Here is a 23,517-nt window from a genome sequence, read left to right as displayed (position 1 = left end):
TTTTAACTGGAGAACAATTACAGCATCCAATAACTCTTTCAATATACAGTATGTGCCATGTGTGTATTATTAGTATTGTAATAGGGAAGACATGAAAACATGCATAATGCAGTATGTAAAAGGTGTTCTGATTAACAATTTGTACAACTGATACAATATAAGCTGGCTGCACTTGAGCTTTTGGGGGTCAAAAGCGTGAAATGATTTGTACTTCTTGGTGTACTCTTTCTTATGCTACATTTCCAAGAACCAAAGTCACAGTCTCACAGGGTTCATAAGGAACCTGCTCTCACTCTCAAAGTGATTGACAAGATACTGTAGTCTGTAGCGAACACTGAACAACTTGATCTTTTTATCAGTGGTCAAATTAACTACATTTACTCAAGTACTGTCATCAACTGCATTTCTGAAGTACTTGTACTTGACAAGTTCAATTCTAAGGTGACTCAGTGGTTTACCTTTCAGAGGGAAATATGTACTTTTACTTCACTTGTTTATTTGATGGATGACGTTACTAGATATGGATTAATATGGATTCACATTCAGAATATGAAAATCAGCATTTGGATACTGTGTGTATTTTTGAGCCCTAACAAATGTGCTGAATGTGTTTCCTTCTTCATAAAACATTTGCAAAGCCTTCGAGAAACATTTCCTGCACGTATCTTCATTCACGCGGTTGAATAAATAGCTTGAGTCTTCAGTGAAAAAGGTAGATCAGCAATAACACCGGTCAGTAAAGACAAACTTTCAACAGTAGTTAGACTTTGTATTTATTCACACAAAACATAATACATTTTCTCGAATAAGGCAACACAATACTGTATATACATACAATGATCTATATGTATACCATATTTAGATCTTACGTTGTTATTTCTTAACTAACAACATGTCATTCTTTACTATGACTAGTAGCAAGTGTAAATAAATAGTTTAGCAAGTCATGTAAAAGAATACCAGATGCGAAAACTTCAGGTCATACTGTTAGTACATCCAACACAACAACTCGTTATTCTTTATTGGCATATTTTAGCTGCAGCTGGAATTTTCCGAGAGCAGCTTCAGATCTCAATGACTTACTGGAATATGAAGTAACCCTTTTAAACAGTTAAAGGTGACCTGTGGAGTTTTCGTGTGTGTTTACATTCAGGAAATTTGCAAAATGATTTTTAATTTTAAATACTGTGTAGTTGAAACCCATGTTTACTACCCGGCAGACCTTTGTCCTGTCGTTGTTGTCACTCTGATGCATATCTTGGTGACCAACCGTCACCTGTTGTTCAGCGGACTAGTGTGAAGAAACGGGTAGGAATGTGTATTGCGTCACTTGTGTGTACAGTGTCCACTCACGGGACACACAAAACGGGGACCCTCTCATTAAAAATGGCTCCACAGCGCAAGAAGAGATTAAAAAACACTCCACAGGAAACCTTTAAAATCTCAGACATCGGTTAAAAATCAAAAAGAAAAGCCTGAAAAAAATCCAAACATATTCCTTTTCACATACACCATCAACAATAATGGCAATTTTTTTTTTTTTTACTATTTCCATTAGCAGTATAAGACACGTTAACACTGACATCATCATTAGGTGCTGGAGAGGGTGTCATTCCTAAACAATGTGTGATGTGAGTGCTAGTGATATGAAAATGTTTTTGAGACTAAAAAAATTAAAAGACTTAAAAACTTTCTTTTTTTTCAGTGTCAGCAGTAGTGAGCATGTTGAACGTACTGTACAGAGTGATGCAAAGGGAAAATGCTATGTTAGTTCAACACCCATCCTCTTCACAGGTAAGATTGTACAGTCATTTACAAAAATATACTTCTATTCTGCATTAACAAATGTCAGCAGTGATTAGTACGGGTTTAAAAGATGACATGACATAAGGTAAAAGACAGAAGCTTGTGCTGACGTAGAGTAAAATACACAAAAAATGTAGTACCGGTGACAAACCAAAATAAAATGACATCAAGCAATTTTACTATGATTTATATCACTGTATACAAAGTACACAATACTGTACGCTCATATGTTTCATGAGCAGTGCGAGATGCTCCCGAGGCCCACGGCCGTGTCTCTCAGCTATGTCTGACCTGCCTCCATTCATCTGAGGGTTAGCTAAAACAGGCCACAGCAGCTTCTCTTCTGTCTGATATCAAGACTCAGAACCGCTGATTAATTCACACACCAACATCCAGTATTTCAAGACCTTTAATCTAGATCAGAATTATCCGGAAGTTGCAATCTCTTCTCTGCTATCTCTGGTGAAATTGATTTTGGAGGTTTTGTCCTGGTCTTTCAAAGAATTTTCAAATAGGATCTTTCCGATCCGGCAACCACAAGATCACGACTACAGAATTTAAAATTGTAGTTTTTGAATAGGACTCCATCTGTTGGTCAAAGTAACCCAACATTTCGGTAACATTTACGGATATGAAAATGCTGGGAAATGTTTAGTTACGCTACCACAGAGACAAGGCAAAAGAGGGAAGGCAGCATGATGTGTGCTCATCTCGATGTTTATGTACTCTATCAATCAAAGTGTAAGCGCCAAAGAGGGAAGTGCCATGACTGCAGAGTGACGGTCGCTCAGGAGGGACATACTGCATCATAGCTCAGGAGGAGCCATTTATCCCTCATGTCTCTACATCAATCTTTTATCCATGCTAGATCCACCCTTTCAGTGGGATGGGATAATCCTGATTTTTAGCATCAAAACTATCCTAATTCAAACCTCATCGTCTTGAAATACAGGTAGAATAGGATTACCTTATCTGTATCTCAATTTGTAGGCTCAGAATCTCCTGGTTTTGAAATACTCAATTTTGAGATTTAATTCAGCCAAGATGATTCTGATCTGGATTAAAGGCTTTGAAATACTGGGTCCAGGGGCAAGTTTGTTTAAACAAGACAACTGTACTGAAAAGAAACGCCTGTAAGCTTTCCAAATATGGTAACACTTTAGTTTTAACTCAGTTTAGCTTTTTAGTTTTAAAGCAGATATAAAAACATTTTCAAATTTAAATGTCTTTTTCTAATGGTTTATAACACCAATTGAAGCTTTTATCTGGTTTTATAAAAAGTTAATAAATGCTTGATAACACAGTGTAACATAGTTGAAATCATACATATGCATTTTCAGTTGTTGCAAATACAAATTTAAATAAATTAAATCCTGCTATATATGTATACAATGTACAGTTCATGTAAATCAGTTATTAATCTTTATATCTAACTGTAAAACTGTTCTTCTGAAAGCGAACACATGACTAATTGTAAACAATTAATAATAATAATACGATTCTGGATGATTACAAATATGTCACACGGTTATCAAACATTCACTACAATCAGTTTATACAACAGCTATGAATGTCTCTTGGGTCTCAGTTGTTAAAACAAAAAACACTTAAAAATGTCCTTATATCTGCTATAATCCACCATAGTGTGTTATAAACCTTTCATATACTGTGTACACATGCTAATGTTACCCAGCATATGTAGCATGAGTATGACTGATAAGGCAATGCAGCAGCTGTGATTTAAAAGCCTTTCAGAGCTTTGGTCCTGACTTCCAGGAACATCGCACTCGTCAAGTGATAGCATTAGTCCTTCCATTTCTCAAAGTAAACAACACTAAGTCTCAAAATTTGCACATACAGACAGACACGCATCCACACACACACACAAACAAACAAGAATACACACTCACAGACACATAAAACAGGCAAAGGCTTTGTCAAGAACCTCCAAACATCACATTCTTATTGAACAGCCTCCAAAAAGGCGCATTAATCTGAGGGGAGAAGTTTGCCAAAAGATCTGAAGCAGCATGAAGGCTGAGTAACAGACACTTCACAGTAAAACTTGAAACGATTACTGCATTAATCGACCTGATGATTGCTAAAAAATTAATCAGCAAAAATCTTGATAAAGACTTTGAACTTTTCAGTGGTTCCAGCTTCTCAAATATGTCTGTTTGATGTTTTTTTTCTATCATAGCAAACTGAATTTCTTTGGGCTTTGGAACACAAGATAGACAAAATAAATTTTTAAAATATGTTAACTTCTGGGAAATTGTGGTGGGTATTTTTCCCTATTTTTTTGTCATCTTACAGATCAAATAATCGACTCAGAGGAAATAATCTTGTATACGAATCTCATTAAGGTAATTGTTAGATACAGCCAAAGATTTTGTATCTAGTAGATATGATAAAAGTGGCAAACAGGGATTATCCTTCCCCTCTATCTGCTTCTGTTTTACTTAAGCTGACTTTTTAAAAATTATGTCTTTTGCTCTCTTAATCACTGAATTTCACAGTCAAAGCAAAGTCCTGTTCAGTCCTCCTTGACATCGACTCTCCCTCCTACCGAAGTGACCTTGAGCAGGACAGTGGCTAAATCTCATTTCAGGAGTGTGTGAGTGTGCAAACTCTCAGCCCAGTATCAGTGTGAACACAGTATTAAAACCAAAATGGTGGCCACTTCATCTTCACATCTCACTCAGACACCACATGATTTGATTGACAAATTAAGCCACAGTTTAAAAGATTAAAATATACTCTCTAGTGGACCCTGACCTCTGAACTTTCTGCGGAGGTACAAAAAACACATTTCTTCTATTTGACAAACGGTACAGCATCATAAACACGGACGGAGAAAAGTCTCCAGGGTTCTGAAAAGGAAGTAAAAGACTCAAAGTAACCTTGTGTGGTGCACACGTCTGCAGTCGAATTCATCAAAAGATCGAGAATACTCATCCGTGACAAAACACACACACACACAGACACACTTCAGCTGTAGTTGTAGGTGAAGTTATATGAGCTAGGCTCTTTCGGCACGGGCGGCGGGGCTTCTGGGATGGTGATGTTCTCGAGGTCGAGGAGGCGAAGCTTCATCTCCATACTGATGAGAGTATCTAGATCACTGCGTGTCAGGTCACTGCCCATCTCTCTGCCCAGCAGCGCACACAGCCCGTCAGTCCAGATGCAGTACTGCCCCGAAAATATCATACATACACACACACACACACACACACACACACACACACAGGAAGGCTGAAAACAGTGTGACAGACACAGTAGCTACACTGCGCCATGTAAGGCATAATAAGTTGCAGGTGAGTTAGTTAGTTGATTTGGACATCCAGATTCATGCTTATATCAAACATACATGAAATTACATCAGCATGATTGTGACTGAGCAGCTATTTGTCCTTTTCTGTGGTTACAAAATACAAATAATACTAGGAACCACAGAGAGCAGTCATTAGAATTCATTTGGTGTTGTGTTTACTGCCATCTGGAGTACAGATTGATGTAAATCATATGTTTACTCTACTGCTATTTCACTTTTGGTCTCCACCAACTTCTGATGCATTTTAGCTGCCAAATGCTCCAGTTTAGCCTGTCGCTAACCATCTGTCTGCATTTGGTCTTGGTCAGGTAGCATACTGAGGGTCTGTAGAGCTTTTTCACTGAAAACAGTTGACTGCTGCAGCTGGAAGCATAGAAACAAAAAAACCAAAACTACAAGCTAAAAGGCCCCTCAGAGCTGAAGGTATCTGTGCAGCTGGGTGTTAATTCTCTATGGGCTCGTCACTACAGGCAGCACCTTTCCAGTTCCACATATTTGACTCGCTGCTCTCACTGTTGCTGAGCTTACCTCATACTTGTTGGGTGCAACAAAATTGAGCGTCTCATCGGGATCGTAGAGGACAGAGAAGGCTAACTCCAGCACCTCCTGAGAGTAGCAATGAGACAGATAACACAGTGTTCATTCACTCAGCGCCAGCAAAGAATGAAAGAACAGCCATGTGACTGGAATGGCAATAAATAAAACACAATAAAAATCACGTTACCTTGTTTTGTTTCAGAGCACTTTTTTCTTTCATGTGAGGGCAGTCCTTCCCGGTCACCACAGACTTGATATCAGAGACGGGGACTACGAGGAATAGAGAAGAGACAGCTTTATTGTCAGCCTACTGATAGACCTGCTGACATGAAGCCACTTGGAGAAATAAAGGTTTCATAGCATCTTACTCTTGTCACTCAGTAGCTCAAAAGGCACTTCACCCTGAGGTGACTCATCCAGGTCCCCATAGTGCAGCACTTTGTGATTCAGTGAGAGTCTGCAGAACCAAAACTTCTCTAAAGAAAAAAAAAAGGCAGGGAACACAACACTTAGCACATAATCGATAGCGTCAGAACTGTATTGGCTGTATTGTTTTGACAGCGTACATACCTTGCCTTCGGCGGTTCCCCAGTTTACGGAAACAGCTTCCCTCACACAGCCGGTTGAGTCGCTGTTGCTTGATGAGCTCTAAGATTTCAGGCTGAATTCTCTCCCGCAGCTCTCTGCAGCACAAACACAGCATGAGCAACACGGACAAACACATGCACACAAATATGCAGAAGCAGAGTTTGGATTTGAGATGACTTGAGCAACAACAAAAGTACTGTTCAAAACGGGGGTAAAAAGCTGATATGCTGATATTCCTAAGACAGTAGGAAAGTCTAAAAGTGACCAGGTTAAATGAGCAACAGTATAATCAGACATAGTGTAAACACAGACTGACATGATAGGTGGAGACTGGAAGTCATCCTGGCTCATTCTCTCTGACTGCCGCAGACGCAGAATCTCCGAATAATTGAGGCCTCGCAGTTTATTCTTCAGCTGGTCTAAAGATGACGGCTTCATCGCCAGAGCCCTGGTGATCTGCTCACGGACCACCTGCATCACCTGCTCAGCACCACCGATCACACACAGGCACACAGCGAACGAGTGAGGAAAGGTGGAATAAAAATACACCAGACTTCCTTTTCAGATTCTGCTGTACTGGTTTTTAGTGAACAATCAGTGTTGTTACAGTTCATTAATTATTTTCCCCATTCAGAAACTCATTCTGCTTCTTTTGCCCATCTAAAGACAAGAACATTAAAATACATACTGCATGGTGGCAGGTATTCTGTAACAATAAATGTCTGCATGAGTAGAAATTGATTTAAATGTGATCATCTGGACAAAGCACTCTGAATTAAAATAGACAGCATTAGAACACAATGAAGAATTTAAGTGTCATGTATTATTTAATAACCCCAAACCCTTTCAGCTGCCTGCTTCAGTGGGCTTCACGATGACACACAGCAGAAGAACACAGCAGCTGCAGACGTTTTTAAAAGTAATTAAATGTGAAGCCTGACATTACTCACATTCATACTGAGGAAACCTCGCCTGCAGCAATAGTGGCTATTTAGTAAAGAGGGCCACCCACTCTAGGCACCCTGAAACTGTTTTTCATTTCAGCTAATTAGAAAGCCACATGTTTCATCTACCATCACCTCTTTTAGGGTTTGCTTTTCACAGAAAATTACTTCCCTATCAGCTTGTATTGACATTCGGATTCTCGGCCGGGACACACTGCCTGCATGAACAGCGTGTGTGTGTTTCATTCAAACAGTGGCCCATCACCTAGAGATTCTTTATCTCGCCAATTTTCTCCATGTATTATTTAATAACCCCAAACCCTCTATTATTTAATAACCCAAAAAGACCATGAAAATTATCTGTTGATAGTCAGACTGACGTCGCTATGCTACAGTTCACCACAGTTTCAATGTCTGTTTCTGTGGAATGTGTCATGGACTCACACCCGCTCTTTCTCTCTCTCTCTTTGAACAAGGGTAAACAAAATACTGCTGTCATCATTATCGATCTGCCTATTAAGATAGGCACATTCACCTTGCAAGCGACAGTCCCCAGCTAGCGCCTCTGTGACACTAACATCAACATGCTAACATACTCAGCAGGTATGTTTTCCATGTTTGTTATCTTAGCTTTCTTAGTTTTTACTACGCAGCCTTAAAAATGACGTGCACCAGGACCGTATCCCATACTGGTATCCATATCGGTGCATCCCCAATGCTAGCTGTGAGTCCTGCCAGACTCACAAAGTTCAGTCTTCCGATTCTAATCCTTTTTTTTTTAAATTGGTCATGTGCATTCAGACTTGAAATAAAGTAACTTTAAGGCTACATTGCTTTATTTGGCTGTTTGAATCTTTCAATGATTAAGACCACTGTTTATGCGGTTCCTTCATTCACTCAGCTATTTTGTTTTCATTTGGGTGCTTCCTTTGATGTTGCCTTAACAAATTCAGTATATTGTGCCCACTTCAAGTGCTTTTATGTTCTAACAGAAGAGAAGAACTAGGTTAGTTCTATTTCATATTCATTGTTGTTATATATATATCTCTGGATCTGCATTAGACGGCCAGCACACAATGACATTTGGATCAACTAGGGAATGTAAACACGTAATACACGTAATATATGAATAAATGTAAACTGAGTGCTTTAATACTGAACCTTATTGAAGTCCTCAGCTGTGGCTCTCATCTCCTTCCAGGTTTTATTAAGTAGCTGGATGCAGACGCAGAAGAACTCCTCCCAAGCCCGGTCATGAGTGAAGAACATGGGGTGGTAGTCATTGCAGCCCTCATTAGCTAAAGAGAAGAAAATATTTCAATTGCAAAAGGAAAAAATATACCACGATTTCTGATAGTGGATTAAAATAAAAACACAACTGCTACATCTACCAATACAGATCTACTTACGCAATTCTCCAACCTGGAGTATCTCGCACAGCATTCGAGTGAGTTCGATGGCACACCGGCCAAAGGGACATTCATGCTTGTCCTCACGGCTGCTGTTCTCCAGCACAATCTGTCATGAGCGAGAAGACATGTGAGATGAGACTGACTTTTCCACCTCTGTGAGATGATTAAAGTGATGCCTGAGGCTTAAACCAACCCTGATGTACGTGTCCTGGTGAACCTTGGCGAGGTACAGCATGTTGTCCAAAGCCAGCATCCCCGGAGGCGTCTGGGTGAAGTCCATTGCCGGGTTCACATGGTTCTGCATTTAAAACAGAAACTGCATGAATCAAGTCACAGTGAAATAGTTTTAAAAATTAAATATTTTTGAAGCTGGTTAACTGAGATCAGCAGTAGAGACTCACAGTAAACCCTAGCATCTTATAGTCCTTGGTGTACATGGCCTTTCTCTTTTCTGTGCCGGTGGGGTCATTTTCTCCATCGAAAGCAATCCTACGCAGCTCAAAAATGATGTCTCTCTGAGCCTGAACCACAAGCCAACAGGTTATCAGTGTAATTAGTGACATTTTTAATTGTTCAATTATAACAGCAAGACAATAAAAAAACCAAATCTCAAGAAAAATAAATCAGAAGTTACTATATGTTCTTTTTTCTATTTGTGGAACTTTCACACTCTTATATCGTGTGAGATACAGTAAGTTTGATTTGTGCATGCAGGTGTAAAGGCCACAACTATACTGTAAACAAGCACTGATAAAAACAAGCAGGATTTTTATAATTTTCCTGTCCACTTCTTACAATTAAAGGGTGCACACTCAACTGACGGTTGATGGTTGTCTCTGATTATTAGAAATTTTAGGCATGCAGGTTATCATGTCTGAAAATCCTGTACATGGCTGCTTATTTTCTTTTGCATTTAAAAGGTATATTTGTCATATTTCACTTTTTAATTTGGGAGAATGTTATAACAGACAACATGGCTTTATGAAAGTACTTCAGCCAAGGGATAATTCATCTTTCCTACATTTTTACCTGGTCATTAGGATCCATTTTCGTCATCATTCGTTCTTCCAAAAGGTTGAACGTCAATACCTGCAGCACATAAAGCTGATGTGCCATTTCTGCTTTGATTGGTCGATTTCCTCTAATAACGTGCTGGAAAAGACGAGCACTAAGATCAGAGCGAAGTCTCTGTTACAGCTACACATCATATCACACAGCACAAAACAAACGCACCCGTGAAACAAAAAGAAATAAAAAGCCTAATAAACTGTTCTGCTTCAGTGAAGAAGGAAATAAAGATTGTGTGTAACATTTGGAAAATGTTCATTTTTACATCTGTTGATGGATTAGACTGCATGAGATGCATGCACCTATCAACTGCAACAAAAAAAGGACAATAAGTTGATTAATTACAACAATGTGGCATCATAAAACAGACTGAGAGAGTTCGACAGGTAACCAGGTCTCATTAACAGAACCCAGACTCAGACTACCCATGGATGGAGCTGCGTCACGATGTTTCCTCGCTCCGGGAAGCAGGAGTGCAGTTGACATTTGCAGCCCGTTCAGTCAGGCGCTTTCAGAAGAGTCGGTGCCAACAGGAATCATTTTCAGAGCAGATTTTGTTCCACTTCACGGACTGCATGCCATATCACATTTCCTGGTTCTGTGTCACAGCTCTCCAACTGACTAAATCTTTCCACTTTCTGAGCTACTGGTCCCTGAAATGAAATTCCCAGCTTTCAACGACCACCAAACCACAACACAGGACAGCGTCAAAGTAGGCTAAATATAAATATTTTGTAGAGCGAAAGTTTTTAGATGCTTTAAAAGTAGCTAAACTCAAACTGAGTGAATCCTGTGTCCACACCTGGATATTCCCAAACCATCTGAAAGTTTAACAGCATGTAGCGTGTCAACTCTGAGGCGCAGCTGACATCACCAAAAATACTTTGTTTTCTGCATTTCAGACTTGATACTCACATTAAGGATGATGGATCGCAAGTGTTTCTGAGCCAAAGTGCTTGCCATTTCCTGAGGGGAAACAAAGAGACATCAATTCAACACGCACACACACATACATGTCAAACGAAGGGAGGATGCTTTAGAAGAGGACACGAAAGAAACTTGACTCAACCTACAGTAAACGTGAGTTTAAGTCAAATTCTGCAATGCAACAAGCCCCTGAGGCTGCATTTTCAGCACTGGTTTAGATTACTGACTTTAGGTTCTTCACGCCTTATGTAAAACATGACGACACACTCCAATCTGTCAACACTGTCTGTCTGCTGCTGCAGTGAGCTACGGTTCTGTCTTGATTTGCATGGATTATGTGATGGCTTTCCATGGCACAGAAAGAGCGAGAGAGCGAAGGAGGAGAGGGGCTGTGGGGCGGAGAGGATGGCATGAGATGCTGAGGGATGCGTACTCACAGTGAGGTGCTGCTCCAGCGGGTTAGTATACTCCTCCTACAGGTTGAAGGGAGGGAGGAGGGACGTGGGTGTAAAAGCAATGGAAACAGTGAGTGCACACACAGACAATGAGATACGGGGATACATCACCAGCACAGCATGCAACAGAATAAGAACATGAAACAGCATAATAAGGAGTCAAATAAGAACTTTAAGTGGTCACGACATACAGCCATTTGGAAACCTCACATGCACTACATGCAGCGTGACACGACCACGCAGGGACTGGTTTATCCAACTGGGTTTGAAAGGATTGAAACAGATCAAGAACTGTGAAATTTTGTCAACCCACAGAGGGAAAAAGCATGAAACTCATCAGGCTGTCCTGGTGTCTCCCTTAACGGAGATGTTTATCAACGGAATTGACTGAGAAGCTGTCCAATAATAAGAAAGACGGTGATGGTATGATGTCCAGGACTGTTGCTGTACTGCTACCCTTTTGCCAGAGCTTCTATGATAACTAGAAAAAGCTGCAAAAAGTAGAGTAGAAGGAAAATAACCAGGAACCTAAATTTTAAATAGTAACTCCACTCTGATGCACTTAATGAGCTGTAAACTGGTGTTTCAGCATGACAATCTGCTGTATTTATCTCTACCGCCCCCCAGTGGTCAACCACAGCTGCTGGAGACGATGCACATTCAAGGACAACTGCTTGAACAAACGGCATGTCTTAAAGGAGGAAATAAAAAAAGCTTCTGAAATTTTGGTATAGCAATATTTTATTATATAACTATTGTCTTTCTCAATTTTCCCTAATTTCAGTGTAAAGTGATTTATGATTATTACTGCAATTGATAACACAGCTTTCAAAGTCAGTCAAATGTTTCACATCTCAACATGCTACTGCCTGGTCCACTTGATGACATTTGGCCAGATTAAAGCAATTACCACAAAGACACTTGATTAAGCTTTTAGACTGAATATAAAAAAAAGAAAATCCAACGTCTGCAGCACTGACTTAGCTATTTTTAGCACTCAATTTGAAGGCGTTTTTCATCTCTCTGTATTTCCTTTGAACAGATAACTGTCATTCTTTTCCTGCACATCCTCAGTTTCATGAACTACTGTTACCAATTTATACACCAATTACAATCTACTGTCAAAGAGTTGAATTTTATTAGACACTCAAACAGCTGACATGCAAAAGGAAAACAGTTTATTTTGTTATTGTTAAATGCAGACTGGAGAGATCTTGCCAAAAAAAAAAAAAGCTGTTATTTTTCCAGTTCTTTGAAAAGCAATTTTAGAAAACGAGAAAACACAAATACATTTTTTGAATTCTTTTATAACCGTATGGTACTTAAATTCAATTCAATTATGCTACAAGTGCTCTGGGCTCTTTTTTCTATGGTAAAAACCTGAGAACACATAAGTAACACATTATCTAACTTTACCTGCATTACCTGACAAATCAAAGCTCAACATTTGAAAATAAACGGAACACACACACACACACACACACACACTGTATTAAACAGGATGAAGTGCTAGTGCTGTGAGCTGTGACAGAAGTTATCACCGCAGGATGAGCAGAGCAACATGAGACATTATGACAGTGATGAGTAACACACTGGACAAACATCCAAAGATGCACTCACTCCTTTAGTTTCTGTGCATTTGGCTGTGCTACAAAGATATTAATCAGAACGCATCCGTTTGGGGTGTTTCTGTCCAAAGATGGAAAATCAAACTTAACTTTTAAGTCGTATCTTAATATATTTGGATGTCTCTCAATAATGTTTCACACCACATTTGTTAAGTCCTCCCTACATGGCTAACAATGCACCTCGGTGGATATTTTCACACTCTACTCCCCATCATAAGCACATTACGATGTCATATGATGTACTACACCACTGTCTGGCATCGAGTCCAATCCTTGAGATAAAAAGAAATAAGCACTTCTTTTCCCCCTGAATTAAGCCTACAAATAAATCCTTAAAACCTTGCTGAGCTATTCTGAAATAACTACAGCATAACAAATGGACAAACTTCAAAGGAAAGCAAGAACCATTTTGAGTGAGTGTGTCATTACAGCGATGACTGTCAGACAGAATCCACAACATGACAGCTGGCAGACAGACGTCTATTCGTGATATTAGCTTTAGTGACTAACCTACTGCTGCTGACATTAGCAGCCAGGGTGAGGCAATATCTGCAGCTCTCTGACAGCGAGAAGCATGCGCCTATTATGAATAAATGTCAGTCTATTATACACAGGTGGTTTTCTTCAGAGCGTAATGTGAGGATGGAACATTATTAGTATTCTCGTTATGTCTACTTGTTATTCAGTCCTTTTCTCTGATACGGCACACTGTGCTGTGGGTGCTGGGTCACTGACCTGCCGTCTGTCCTCTGGCGCCTTCAGGAAAAGAGCATTGATGAGGGCGATGGCATAGGTTTGAATCTCCTGGTTTGACCTGAAGGAATATCAAGCACCGTAACAACCAGTTAGAAGCATTGTGCTCCACAAGTCTCCAAACAGACTTTTCACTAAAGGCAAATCTTACTTTTACAGCTATCACTGCTAATACTTGGGTGCAGGTGCCAATTTTTCACATCAACACTTTCCATTAATTAAACTCACACTTTATTCTCAATTTTAAAGGGTACTTTGGAAATTTTGATGGATACTTTGATGGTTACCATAAAAAGAACAAAACCAACAATGAATTTATCCCATTGGCAGCTATCACCAGTAGCTAAAACCTAGTATAGCCTATTCTTCTGTGCCATAGAGCTCCACTGTTCCCCAGAAACCATCAAAAACACATCTACTGTTGCACTGGGTAACATCTTCCATCGCTACAATCACCATGATTTTATTTTTAGAAATCCCAAAAACAAAGTCCTGCTGCTTTACATATTAGACCAACAAATGTGCAGAAATACGCTGCAGGAAGTAGTCCATAACAAGTGCACTGTTTATTTGTTTGAGTAATGTTTTCTAAAAACTAACAGCTGGTTCAGGAAATAACGTTTTATTTATTTTTTTTAAGGTTTACGTCTTCAGTAGGAATCGATGGGCTTTGTGCTGAGAGACGCAAACTGGACAGAGATGTCGGAAAGTATTGAGAGACAGACTAAAGCATTGTTGGTTTTGTTTTTTTTTTTCCACGGGATTTGTTGACAATAAAAACAAAATACACAGAACAACACCAGCCTTGGTGTTTGACTGGGTCATCTAAACACCACGAACAAGCAAAATACTACGCAAATTTCTAATATTTTATTTCTTCAGTTACCCCACAATGCTTAACTAGTCAGCCCCCCCATATCAGAGTGCGTGAAGCCCCTGTGCGTGTGTGTGTGCTCACACTTGCAGGTGCCCGATGAGCTGTCCCACGGTGATCTCCTGCGCCACTCGATGGTAGAGGCTGTGACTGTTGAGGACCATGCTCTCGAGGATGGCGAGAGAGCGCTGCAGGATGGACACGTCCACCATCGGCTGGTTCACATAGCCCGCGATCTGAGTGAGGACAGAGGAGAAGACCAGGCAACATGGAGACAGCGCTGTCACATGTGGTAACGCGCCTTTCTGACCAAGTTTGCATGTGTCACGCGACCCAACACGAGCTTGTAAAAAAATTAGAATCGCTCTCCTAGTGAAAGAGTAAATCTATCCGCAAAAGAAAAGTTGATAAAGAGTTTAGAAAGTTTCTCACTGAGTGACAGTCAAGGCCACATGAGAGTTTTCAGGAGAAAACTAAGCACATACACACTGAAGTGGCTCTGCATAATGCGAGGTGTAGCCAGGCAACAGCACCCACTCACTTCCAGCACGTAGGAAGGGAGGAAGGTAAAGTAATTTAATAAAAGTATATGAATATAGAGGAATAAAACCACAGTCTTGAAGAATTGCTCTTTAGCTCGAAGATACCTGTTTGATGAAGGAGAGGGAGATAAGGTCCCAGGACACGATGCCATGATCCATTAGCTCCAGGAAGGCAGTGAGAGTGAAGGCCAGCATTTCACCAAAGCTGAAGGAAGCAAAGAGCAAAGAGTTACTGCAGGGATTTTCACATCACCTTCAGCCTCAGTGGCATAGCTTTAAACGCGCAGCACGAGCCTGACTCTTACATAACGCTTTGACTTGTCATCAACGTGCAAATCATCATCACTGTCAGAAAAACTAAATTTGTGCTCACTGGGTGCCACTCTCAACCAGACGGGCCAGCGTCCCAATGCCCTCCATGTTGATGAACTCTGTGGCGAAGGTTGGGTCTGCGGACAGCTTGGCAAGCTCTTTAAGAGCCTCCAGCCGAGCATCGATACCATGGGACTGGATCCTCTCCAGGAGCTGACGAGCAGCACGGGCCTGTCAACCACAAAAAAACAAACAAAAATAAATAAATAAAATAAAATAAATATATAAAATTCATGACAAGTTTACCTCAGTCAAGGCCATTCCAGAGTCATGGAAAGGTTCTTAAGAAAGGTTTGTTCTTGTATTCTGCAGGTTCCACATATTTGAACACTGATGATTTGTCTTTGTGTGCTTTCAGTGCTACATAACTGCAATAACTAAGTGTATTTAAAAATGACAGCTTATCTTTGGGTGTCACCCTGCACGTTATGTACCAGAAGTTTACTTTTTTCTGTTTTTTGCATTTCAAGGAAGCTGGTTCTTGAATTAATCTGATGAGACGATAATCTATGAAAATCGGTACAACTGAGAAGATTCACGTAATGACAGGTGAGTCTGAAGTTCGACGGCTTCAACTTGACATCAGTGAAGCCCATATGGTGCTTCCCTGCTGTTGAGAAACTCAATGTGGAGCATAAAGACATGCACAGAGTTTGTTTACAGCAGTGCACTGAGTTGCATTTTTGGTGTTTTGGTGTTGGAGGCGTGAGGTGCACTCACAGCGCTTTTGGAGGCAGAATGGGATTAGGAAGAATATATTATCATACATTATTATCCAGCGTGTTAGAGGCTGGTATCAACCATGGCAAATCAACTCCTTTCATCCCTTTAAAAGCAGTGATCTCCTATCGAGTACAGGCGAGCGTGTTTTCGGAGGAAACTTGCCAGATGCAAAAAGTTTGTGCACAAAAGAAGTCTGATGATGTTCACGAGTTAAAACTTCAATTTCACCTTCAAGTCACGACAAAGCAAGAGCTGAAAAACTGGCGCCAAAGTGCACATCAGTTACCCATTGTGGAATTAAAAAATGCAGCAAAGCTTGAATAAACTAAGCTGACTCACAGGTGAAATGGCTAATCGAAGGATGGTTCCATTCTTGATTTCACTGCGGCTCTGAAAGATAATAAAAAATGAACGTTTCTACACATTCAATCGCTATCTTAGAATGCAACCAACAAAAGAAAACAGCAAAGCTCACCTGCTCTGTGATGTAAAGCTGAGGGCCATCGGCATAACGCAAAGCAAACTGCTCTGAGCCTGACAAAGACCAGCTGAGGACAGAGAGAAAAGCTCTGTTAAAAAGTGAAACATAGCAGTGGAGCACGAAGTAAACTTTGTTGAATGTTTTACTGCAGTGCTCTCTAGTATGCAAGAACAAAATGTTATTGAAAGTCAGATTGCTCCCTCCAGCATCCACACGAGTAGCAGAACTGAGAGACTGTGGAGGAGAATTATTCTGTGGGTGTTAAAAGCAAAGTGCACAGACTTTTCAGTTTCAAAACTAAAAGAGAGGCAGTGGGCAGACACAACCACAAGGTGGACGAGTGAGAAAATGAAATGAAGTGAAATTTGCAATATTCAACCCTAAAGTACAAGGCAGCAGTCAACAGGTGTGCATGTGTGTGTGTGTGTGTGTGTGTGTGCACCCACTGGAGTGCTGTGTTAAACTGGTATCTAACTGTCCAACCGTGAAAGGACCTCATATCCTGCCACCCCTAGTCAGTCAAAAACACACTCCCATGTTTTCTCTTCAGACATGCTGTTGTCTTTGGCCGGACCAACAGGCTGCACATTCACAGCCACCTCCAAAGGTTAGACTTTAGAAGAGTTCAACAGGTTGTTACTGAATACACCTGGTTAAGAATACTAAAAATTACCCCTCAGAGTGCTGCTTGAGTGCTTTTGTGTTAGAGGAATAATAAAACTGCTGATTTCACAGCGTTAACTGCACCCTCCAACCACAGATGGCGTCAGTCGATAACCTGGTAAATCACTTTGAACGTTGTACATCATTTGCAGTTGAAGCCAAAGAGAAAACTTTGATCCTCCAAACTGTACCAAACACACTAACATTCATTTAATTGCGGTCTTGTCTACACTAGCTTTCACTTAAACTTTAACATTTTGTAAATAATTGTTAACTGTAATAAATCTTTGTGTGTGGTAACAGCATGCTAGTCTGTGACTGCACTAATCTGTCCACCCAAACAACCCAACTGGTCCCAATCTTAGTTTAATTAAGCACTTAATTTAAATAAAACCTCTTATATCATAGATAGAGAGGAAGAACAAGGACCATAGCACATCGGGTCTTTGCCAATATTCAAGCATTTTCAAAGAGAAAAAGAAAGTCAGAGACAATAAAAATCATCAGGATAACATTGATATAGTGGGGTAGTAATGCTTACCCATCACATACTTCCCGTATTATTGAGGACAAAGGCCTTTTCTGCACACAGAAAAAGACATCGCAGACATTAAATGGCTGAAAAGAAACATAAATCACCACTAGCCACTGCTGTGTTGTTCTTCTCATATCGATAACGATGGCTTGAGGAAACAGCATATACCTTTAAAAACCAAATTACATTTCTTAAATCAGTTACTCATGAAGCGTTATTTATTAAGACAACAGTTAAGGTACCGTATTCTGCGTGAGTGCAACACGTCCCCGCATTGCCTTTGAAATTCAAAACAAATTACACTCCACTCAGAGCTACCGGAAGCTGAGATGCGTTTCATGTCGCGATTTACAAAACACAGACCTGATCCATCTCTATAAGCTGAGCGTTAGCGCCGGGCCATTCAATGGCGACCTTCACGATGTCAGCTGGAGGAGGCATGGCTGTGGTTATCGTAGCACCCTGCAGAAGAAAAAAAGGGATTAGATGTACATTCAATACAAATTCTGCTGTTGAACACTTGCCTGGGTTGATAAAGTCAGTCGTTAATACAGTTTTTACTCCACTTGACCACTGCCTCCCATATAAATGCAGCTGGAAATAAATTCCCTCAACAAGATAAATGACAGATAACTCATCTATTCAGAATGCCATACAAGTATTAGTTTATTCATCTGCACTTTGTGGTCTTCAGTCTGATGTTCGACGTCACATTAATATGAGCTGAAGGTTATACATCACCTAATGTGTTGAGGGGTCAATCACTCTCACAGCTCTGCAGTATAAACCTCTGTGTCAGCTCCTCTGTGAATACAGAAACCCACACAGCCGTCACGTCAGTGCAAACCCTTGTTTTTCTTAAAACCCAGAAGATCCAGTTTTGCTTCATCCCTGCATTTTGTCTCCTCTGAACTGAATCTGTCAGTGAACGGATCAATAAGCATGACTATTTTGCAAAACCACCCCCACACACACACATACACACACAGATCCTGAGTGGGTCGAGCCTCCTGCCTGCTGGCTCTAGGTTTGCTGTGCTTTGCTGCATTTGACATATCATTATTATTATTATTACCACTCAATGTGCCTAAACTCTTCACACCCCATTTGTGTCACACCTGTCTTTACTACGGTGTTTGACATTTTACTTTTAAATGTAATGAAATAACTTCCAGTCGTTGCTGCGTCATGTACAGTTAGAAAGAGCACTTTCATGTTGGCAACTGTCATAAAGAGTCTGACCTCAGCATTGGAATATCAATGTATTTCACTATGATCGGATGCTTTTGACCAATCACAGATGTATCTTTGTTGGCTGATGGCAGTAAATTGCAACACTGAAATGCCAAAGACATAGTTCAGAAATCCTCTGTTAGTCAGCATGTGAAAAAATAGATCATTATTTGTTGTCAACATACTTGGAAAAACCAGTCGATCCCCCGACTCTTTTCACATTTTGCATTTGAACAACAAACAGAAGAAGTCATAAACAAACTTTATGCATCATTTGCTCTAAAAACTGTACTGCTAACTCTCAAGCGGATCACATAATTATATTAAATGCATTTTTACTGTTAAACTCACATCACTGCAAAACGCACATCATTATTAATCCAGAAACATTTCCTGCCAGATTTAGTCGTGCACTAATTCTATTTAAGATTCTTATATGCAACCACTGTTCTGCAAATCAGGAGCAGGAGGATGAGCAGCAGGGAGACCTCAGTCTCTGCTCTGACATGAAGTGAGCATGAAAAGCTGTCAGATTCTGCTGGTGATGAGAATAAGGTGGCAAAGAAGAAAAGGACACCGGTGTTCTCTAAATGGCTTTGTCTGACTCTATAAATATGTTCACCTGTCAGTTCATATCAGGGGCGGCTATAACGTCTGACATCGTCGACCTTTGATCACTCGTAAAATAAAGGATATTTTGCTCCTACACGCTAGTTTATTCTTTTGACATAACAGACTCGAGCTCTGGATCCCCGTGATGAAAACATCTGAAAGTTGGAACAAAAATTGAAGCTGTGGTATTACAAATAATAAGAAAGCCTGACTCCTTTCATCTCAAAAACTGTTGCACTGAATTCTCCACGCAATATGTCACAAACTGACAGTCTGAGCTAAGGTGATGTGTTGTATATGTGAACAACAACAATTTAAGGTGGGTTCTGCAAATGAAAAAAAAAAAAAAATCTGCCATTTAAATTCATATTCCAACCAGCCATCTGCACCAGAAGCTGCACCAAACGCCTCCGCATCTTCAAGTGTTCTGCCAATCACCTCATACATAATGTGTGAACTCTGAGCCTGCCCTGCTGAAAAAGTTTGTTCTTGTTTTCCCGAGCAGAATACCCACATTATTATGCAGTGTGTAGGAGTTAAAGACATTTATGATCGGTCATGTATCAATAGAGTTTTATACCACAATTGATGATAAATATTTCTTTGCCTAAAACAACACAAAAAAAGTAATTAACTGTTTGTAATTAACTGCATGACTTCTTTGTGAAGTATGAAGTAAGAAGCTTCGACTTTCCAGCTGCTTGGTGCGAAATGCATGGATCAAGTAGACGATCGAAGAGGTGATAAAAGGTGTGTTTTTCATGTTGTAATATTAAAGCAAGCTATCTGAAAATGTTTGCAATCAAATTCTGTTTTCGATCAAAATGCCAAATTAGCTTTTGTTTTTATTCACTATTCAAACAGAGCAGTGCCACACCTGTAGAAGAAACAGGAACTCTCTAATGCTAATTTAGTCGACTGAAAGAAAATGAATGACCAACTATTCTCATAATCAATCAACTGTTTCAGTCATCTTTCAAACAAAAATGTCAAGCATTTAGTGGTTGCAAATTCTTAACTAGCATGATTTGGTGCATTTCTTTGTCATTCATGATTGTAAATGAAGAGTTCTTGGATTTTGGACAAAAGAAGCAATTTGACTGCATCACTTTGGGAAGCTTGAGAAAGTTATGATAAGCATTTTCACAATTTTTCTAAACAATTAATCAATTAATCTGAAAATGGAAAAAAAGATTTAACAATAATGACAATAATGATGAGTGTCGGCCCTGCTTTCACACAATTACTGGATGGGAATGTGAGGCAAATGAAATGGCACCACGTAATGTGACTTTTATCAACCATCCAGAAAGGAATAATAACACTGTCAGGTCATCGCTGCAGCTCACAAAGACCCACGACAGAAATTAACGGAAAAACTCACATGTTGGAAGCACAATGAGTAATGACTCATAGGTTATAACCAAGCAAAAAAAGAAAGCTATTAAATGATAAAATACCACTGTGCAAATTAACTGAGACTGTAAGGGGGTCTGACAGTCAAAAATGACTGCATCCGACCAGAAACCTTACTAAAAATGTCCCGATTTTTTTAAAGTTATTTTTGGATATAAACCATGAAAAAGTGACATCATCTACCTCTCGATTGCTCTGTAATAGTGTGCAGAGCAATTCACAAGTCATCTACATATTATTACAGAAAGCCACAGCCTTAACGAGACCCACAAACTTGGTTTTACACATATCAGCTCACAGTCTGCCAAAGGCTTGCTGGTAAATAACATGACTCTTCAGCATAGTCTGAATGTGAAACATGACTTGTTGAATGGTGAGCATAAACTTTGCCTACTTTGAGTTAGTGTGGTCTGTCCTGTTGTCAGGCCTCCATGGTGGACAGGAAGTTGCATTGGGCAGGTCTGTTTGAACACACCTGGAAGTTACCTGACAACCTCTTGGATCCATATTCTTCATATATATAAACTACTTATCTATACTTTTGTTTACCTGATTGCCTAAGTTGTACTTCTGTTACGTTGTTCAGTTCTGTACTCCACCACGAAAGAGGTACTCCTCCTCTTTTGCTCTTTCTGATGTTTTCCCTTTTCTACATGGCTTTCTGGGAAGGTTTGCCTTCTTGAAATCAAGGTGTCTAAGGATGGAGAGTGTGATATAAAGGTTGCAAAGCCCCTTTTAAGCTAATTTTGATACTGGCCTTTATGAATGAAACTTCCTTTACTCGACCCAAGGACAGAGCAGAGGTGCTTCATGACAATCACAAAGTGATGGGAGGTGTTTTCTCCCTTTGATGCCGTTTTTGTTTCCTTTTATATCTACAGTCCTGTCATCTTAACTGGTTTGATACTGGGCTGCTGCACCGGGAGGTTTCAGAGACCACTTAGCAACACTTATTTGTCTGCACGAGCCGTGGTGGTGGTTGTAGCTTAGCAACAACAGCGGCTCCATTCTGAAAGGAAATCCCACAAGTGTGTTCTGAGCTTCATTTCAAAAGGCTTCTTCTCACTCCCAACCAGACACTTTTCACCGCGACCCGGATATTTCTGACGCCATTTTACTGCTCCTGTAATGTGGTTTGGCCTCTTGTCAAAGCTGCCACAAATAGAGGGATCACACACATTGACTGAGAAGCGCCTAACTTTCGGAAAAGCTAACGCTGGTTAACTAGCTAGGTTAGCTGAATGTGCGCAGTGGCGCCCCCTCTGGTTATACAGTGCTTATTTAGTGATGATTGCTCCGTTCGTGGAGAAAAGCCAGTGTGGGATTTTCCCTTAATATCTTCTTATAAAAATTATGATTTTTAACTGAGACAAATTAACATTCTTTTTTTTGCGTGAATCCCGAAGCGGATGAACAGTCATCCGCCTGCAGGTTAGGATGTGGACCGTTTGTTGGCATGATGTGTGTTAGCCATCATCCCACAGATGTCTACAGCCACTGTTAATACCCGTCAGTACGCGCTTCTCGTATCTGAACCTTCAGCATAACTTATAAAAGGGTTCAAGGCCTGACTATAGATGATCAGTCGGGCTGGGCTGAAGCTATGGTAACCAGAGGGAGCTCAAAGACTGATGCAGCAAAGGCTGCATTTGCAGCCTTGTGATCCTCAGCCAAATCAATCACAACTCATGACATTATCGGTACATTCAACAGCGGCTAACACCGACACAACTAACTCTTGCCATTCGCTGTGTGAAAGTGACACCAAACAGCACACTCACTCGTTGTTACAGTCAGTACCAGCGTTATTCTTCAAAAGGCGGCTAATGTTATTCAGTCATCCAGCTCAGTCCAGTCCCCGTCTGCTCCTCCATTGCAGTCAGTCATGATGCAGTGTGTCTCTCGGCGGCTGCTCAGATGATGTCCCGATGTTTTCTGGCTCTACTTCGAAAGCCTTTAAGATTTTAACTGAAGGCTACTTAACTAGTAATGCGGAGGCTCAGTGTTACTCAGCCTGAGACTGGGCCATCGATGATGCTCTCCCTCCCTCTCTGTCTCTCTCTCTCTCCACTAAAGTACTTTTTAGAAAGGAGACACATTTCCACGCCTTGTAGGCGGGACACCATGTAAATGTCACCGTCTGCAAATGAAGCAGACATCTATGCACACTGAACCTGACATCTTCCTCAAATACAGTCTTGTACTGTATGAGAGACGTATTTGACTTCTGCAGACTTAGACAGAATGCATCAGACATACGTGGAAACACTCCTTTTATTTTTCTAATTTTATTTTAATGTTCACTAAATGAGATGTCAAATTTACTCATTTGTTTGTCAGGGCCAGGTCAATTCTGTTCAATATTCAGAAATGTAAACATGTTAATCTGTGGTCGTTTTGTGTTAGGATTTCACAGCTGTGTATTACATAGAAAACAAAAGCCATCAGACAGCCAAACTTTCCCAGTCAAATCTTGTTAGACAGCAACCTCAGGGCCAATCCTTGCATCCGATAATTATCTGCTTGTTCTGGCTGAAATATTCAGATCCTTTGTTTTAGTAAAAGCAATCAATATGCAAGCAGGATTTTACTGTTGTAGCTTGAGGTGGGTAGG

At 40.3% G+C, this 23,517-nt stretch overlaps 1 protein-coding gene across 5 annotated transcripts; it reads right to left on the bottom strand.

The window, feature by feature from the left end:
• Positions 1-756: 756 nt before the first annotated feature.
• On the bottom strand, positions 757-22,984 carry elmo2 (engulfment and cell motility 2). Of its 5 annotated transcripts, none has more exons than XM_046384101.1 (23): positions 22,685-22,984; positions 18,384-18,446; positions 18,006-18,104; positions 17,649-17,689; positions 16,439-16,511; positions 16,303-16,353; positions 15,242-15,411; positions 14,974-15,073; positions 14,411-14,562; positions 13,435-13,513; positions 11,054-11,089; positions 10,605-10,655; positions 9,651-9,773; positions 9,023-9,142; positions 8,815-8,919; positions 8,619-8,727; positions 8,371-8,507; positions 6,582-6,745; positions 6,248-6,360; positions 6,046-6,153; positions 5,865-5,947; positions 5,669-5,746; positions 757-4,998 (listed from the first exon to the last, which is right to left on the bottom strand). In XM_046384101.1, exons 3-23 carry the CDS (start codon positions 18,081-18,083, stop codon positions 4,798-4,800), a joined length of 2,172 nt encoding a protein of 723 aa, XP_046240057.1. In that variant the 5' UTR covers positions 18,084-18,104; positions 18,384-18,446; positions 22,685-22,984; the 3' UTR covers positions 757-4,797. The 5 variants fall into 5 exon arrangements, with proteins under 5 accessions (XP_046240057.1, XP_046240060.1, XP_046240058.1 ...); XM_046384104.1 differs by having other exon boundaries at positions 14,417-14,562; XM_046384102.1 differs by having other exon boundaries at positions 22,704-22,984.
• Positions 22,985-23,517: the final 533 nt, after the last annotated feature.

Source organism: Scatophagus argus, chromosome 3, assembly GCF_020382885.2.
Source record: "Scatophagus argus isolate fScaArg1 chromosome 3, fScaArg1.pri, whole genome shotgun sequence".
Lineage (NCBI taxonomy): Eukaryota > Metazoa > Chordata > Actinopteri > Scatophagidae > Scatophagus > Scatophagus argus.
This window is presented reverse-complemented; position numbering and strand designations above follow the sequence as displayed.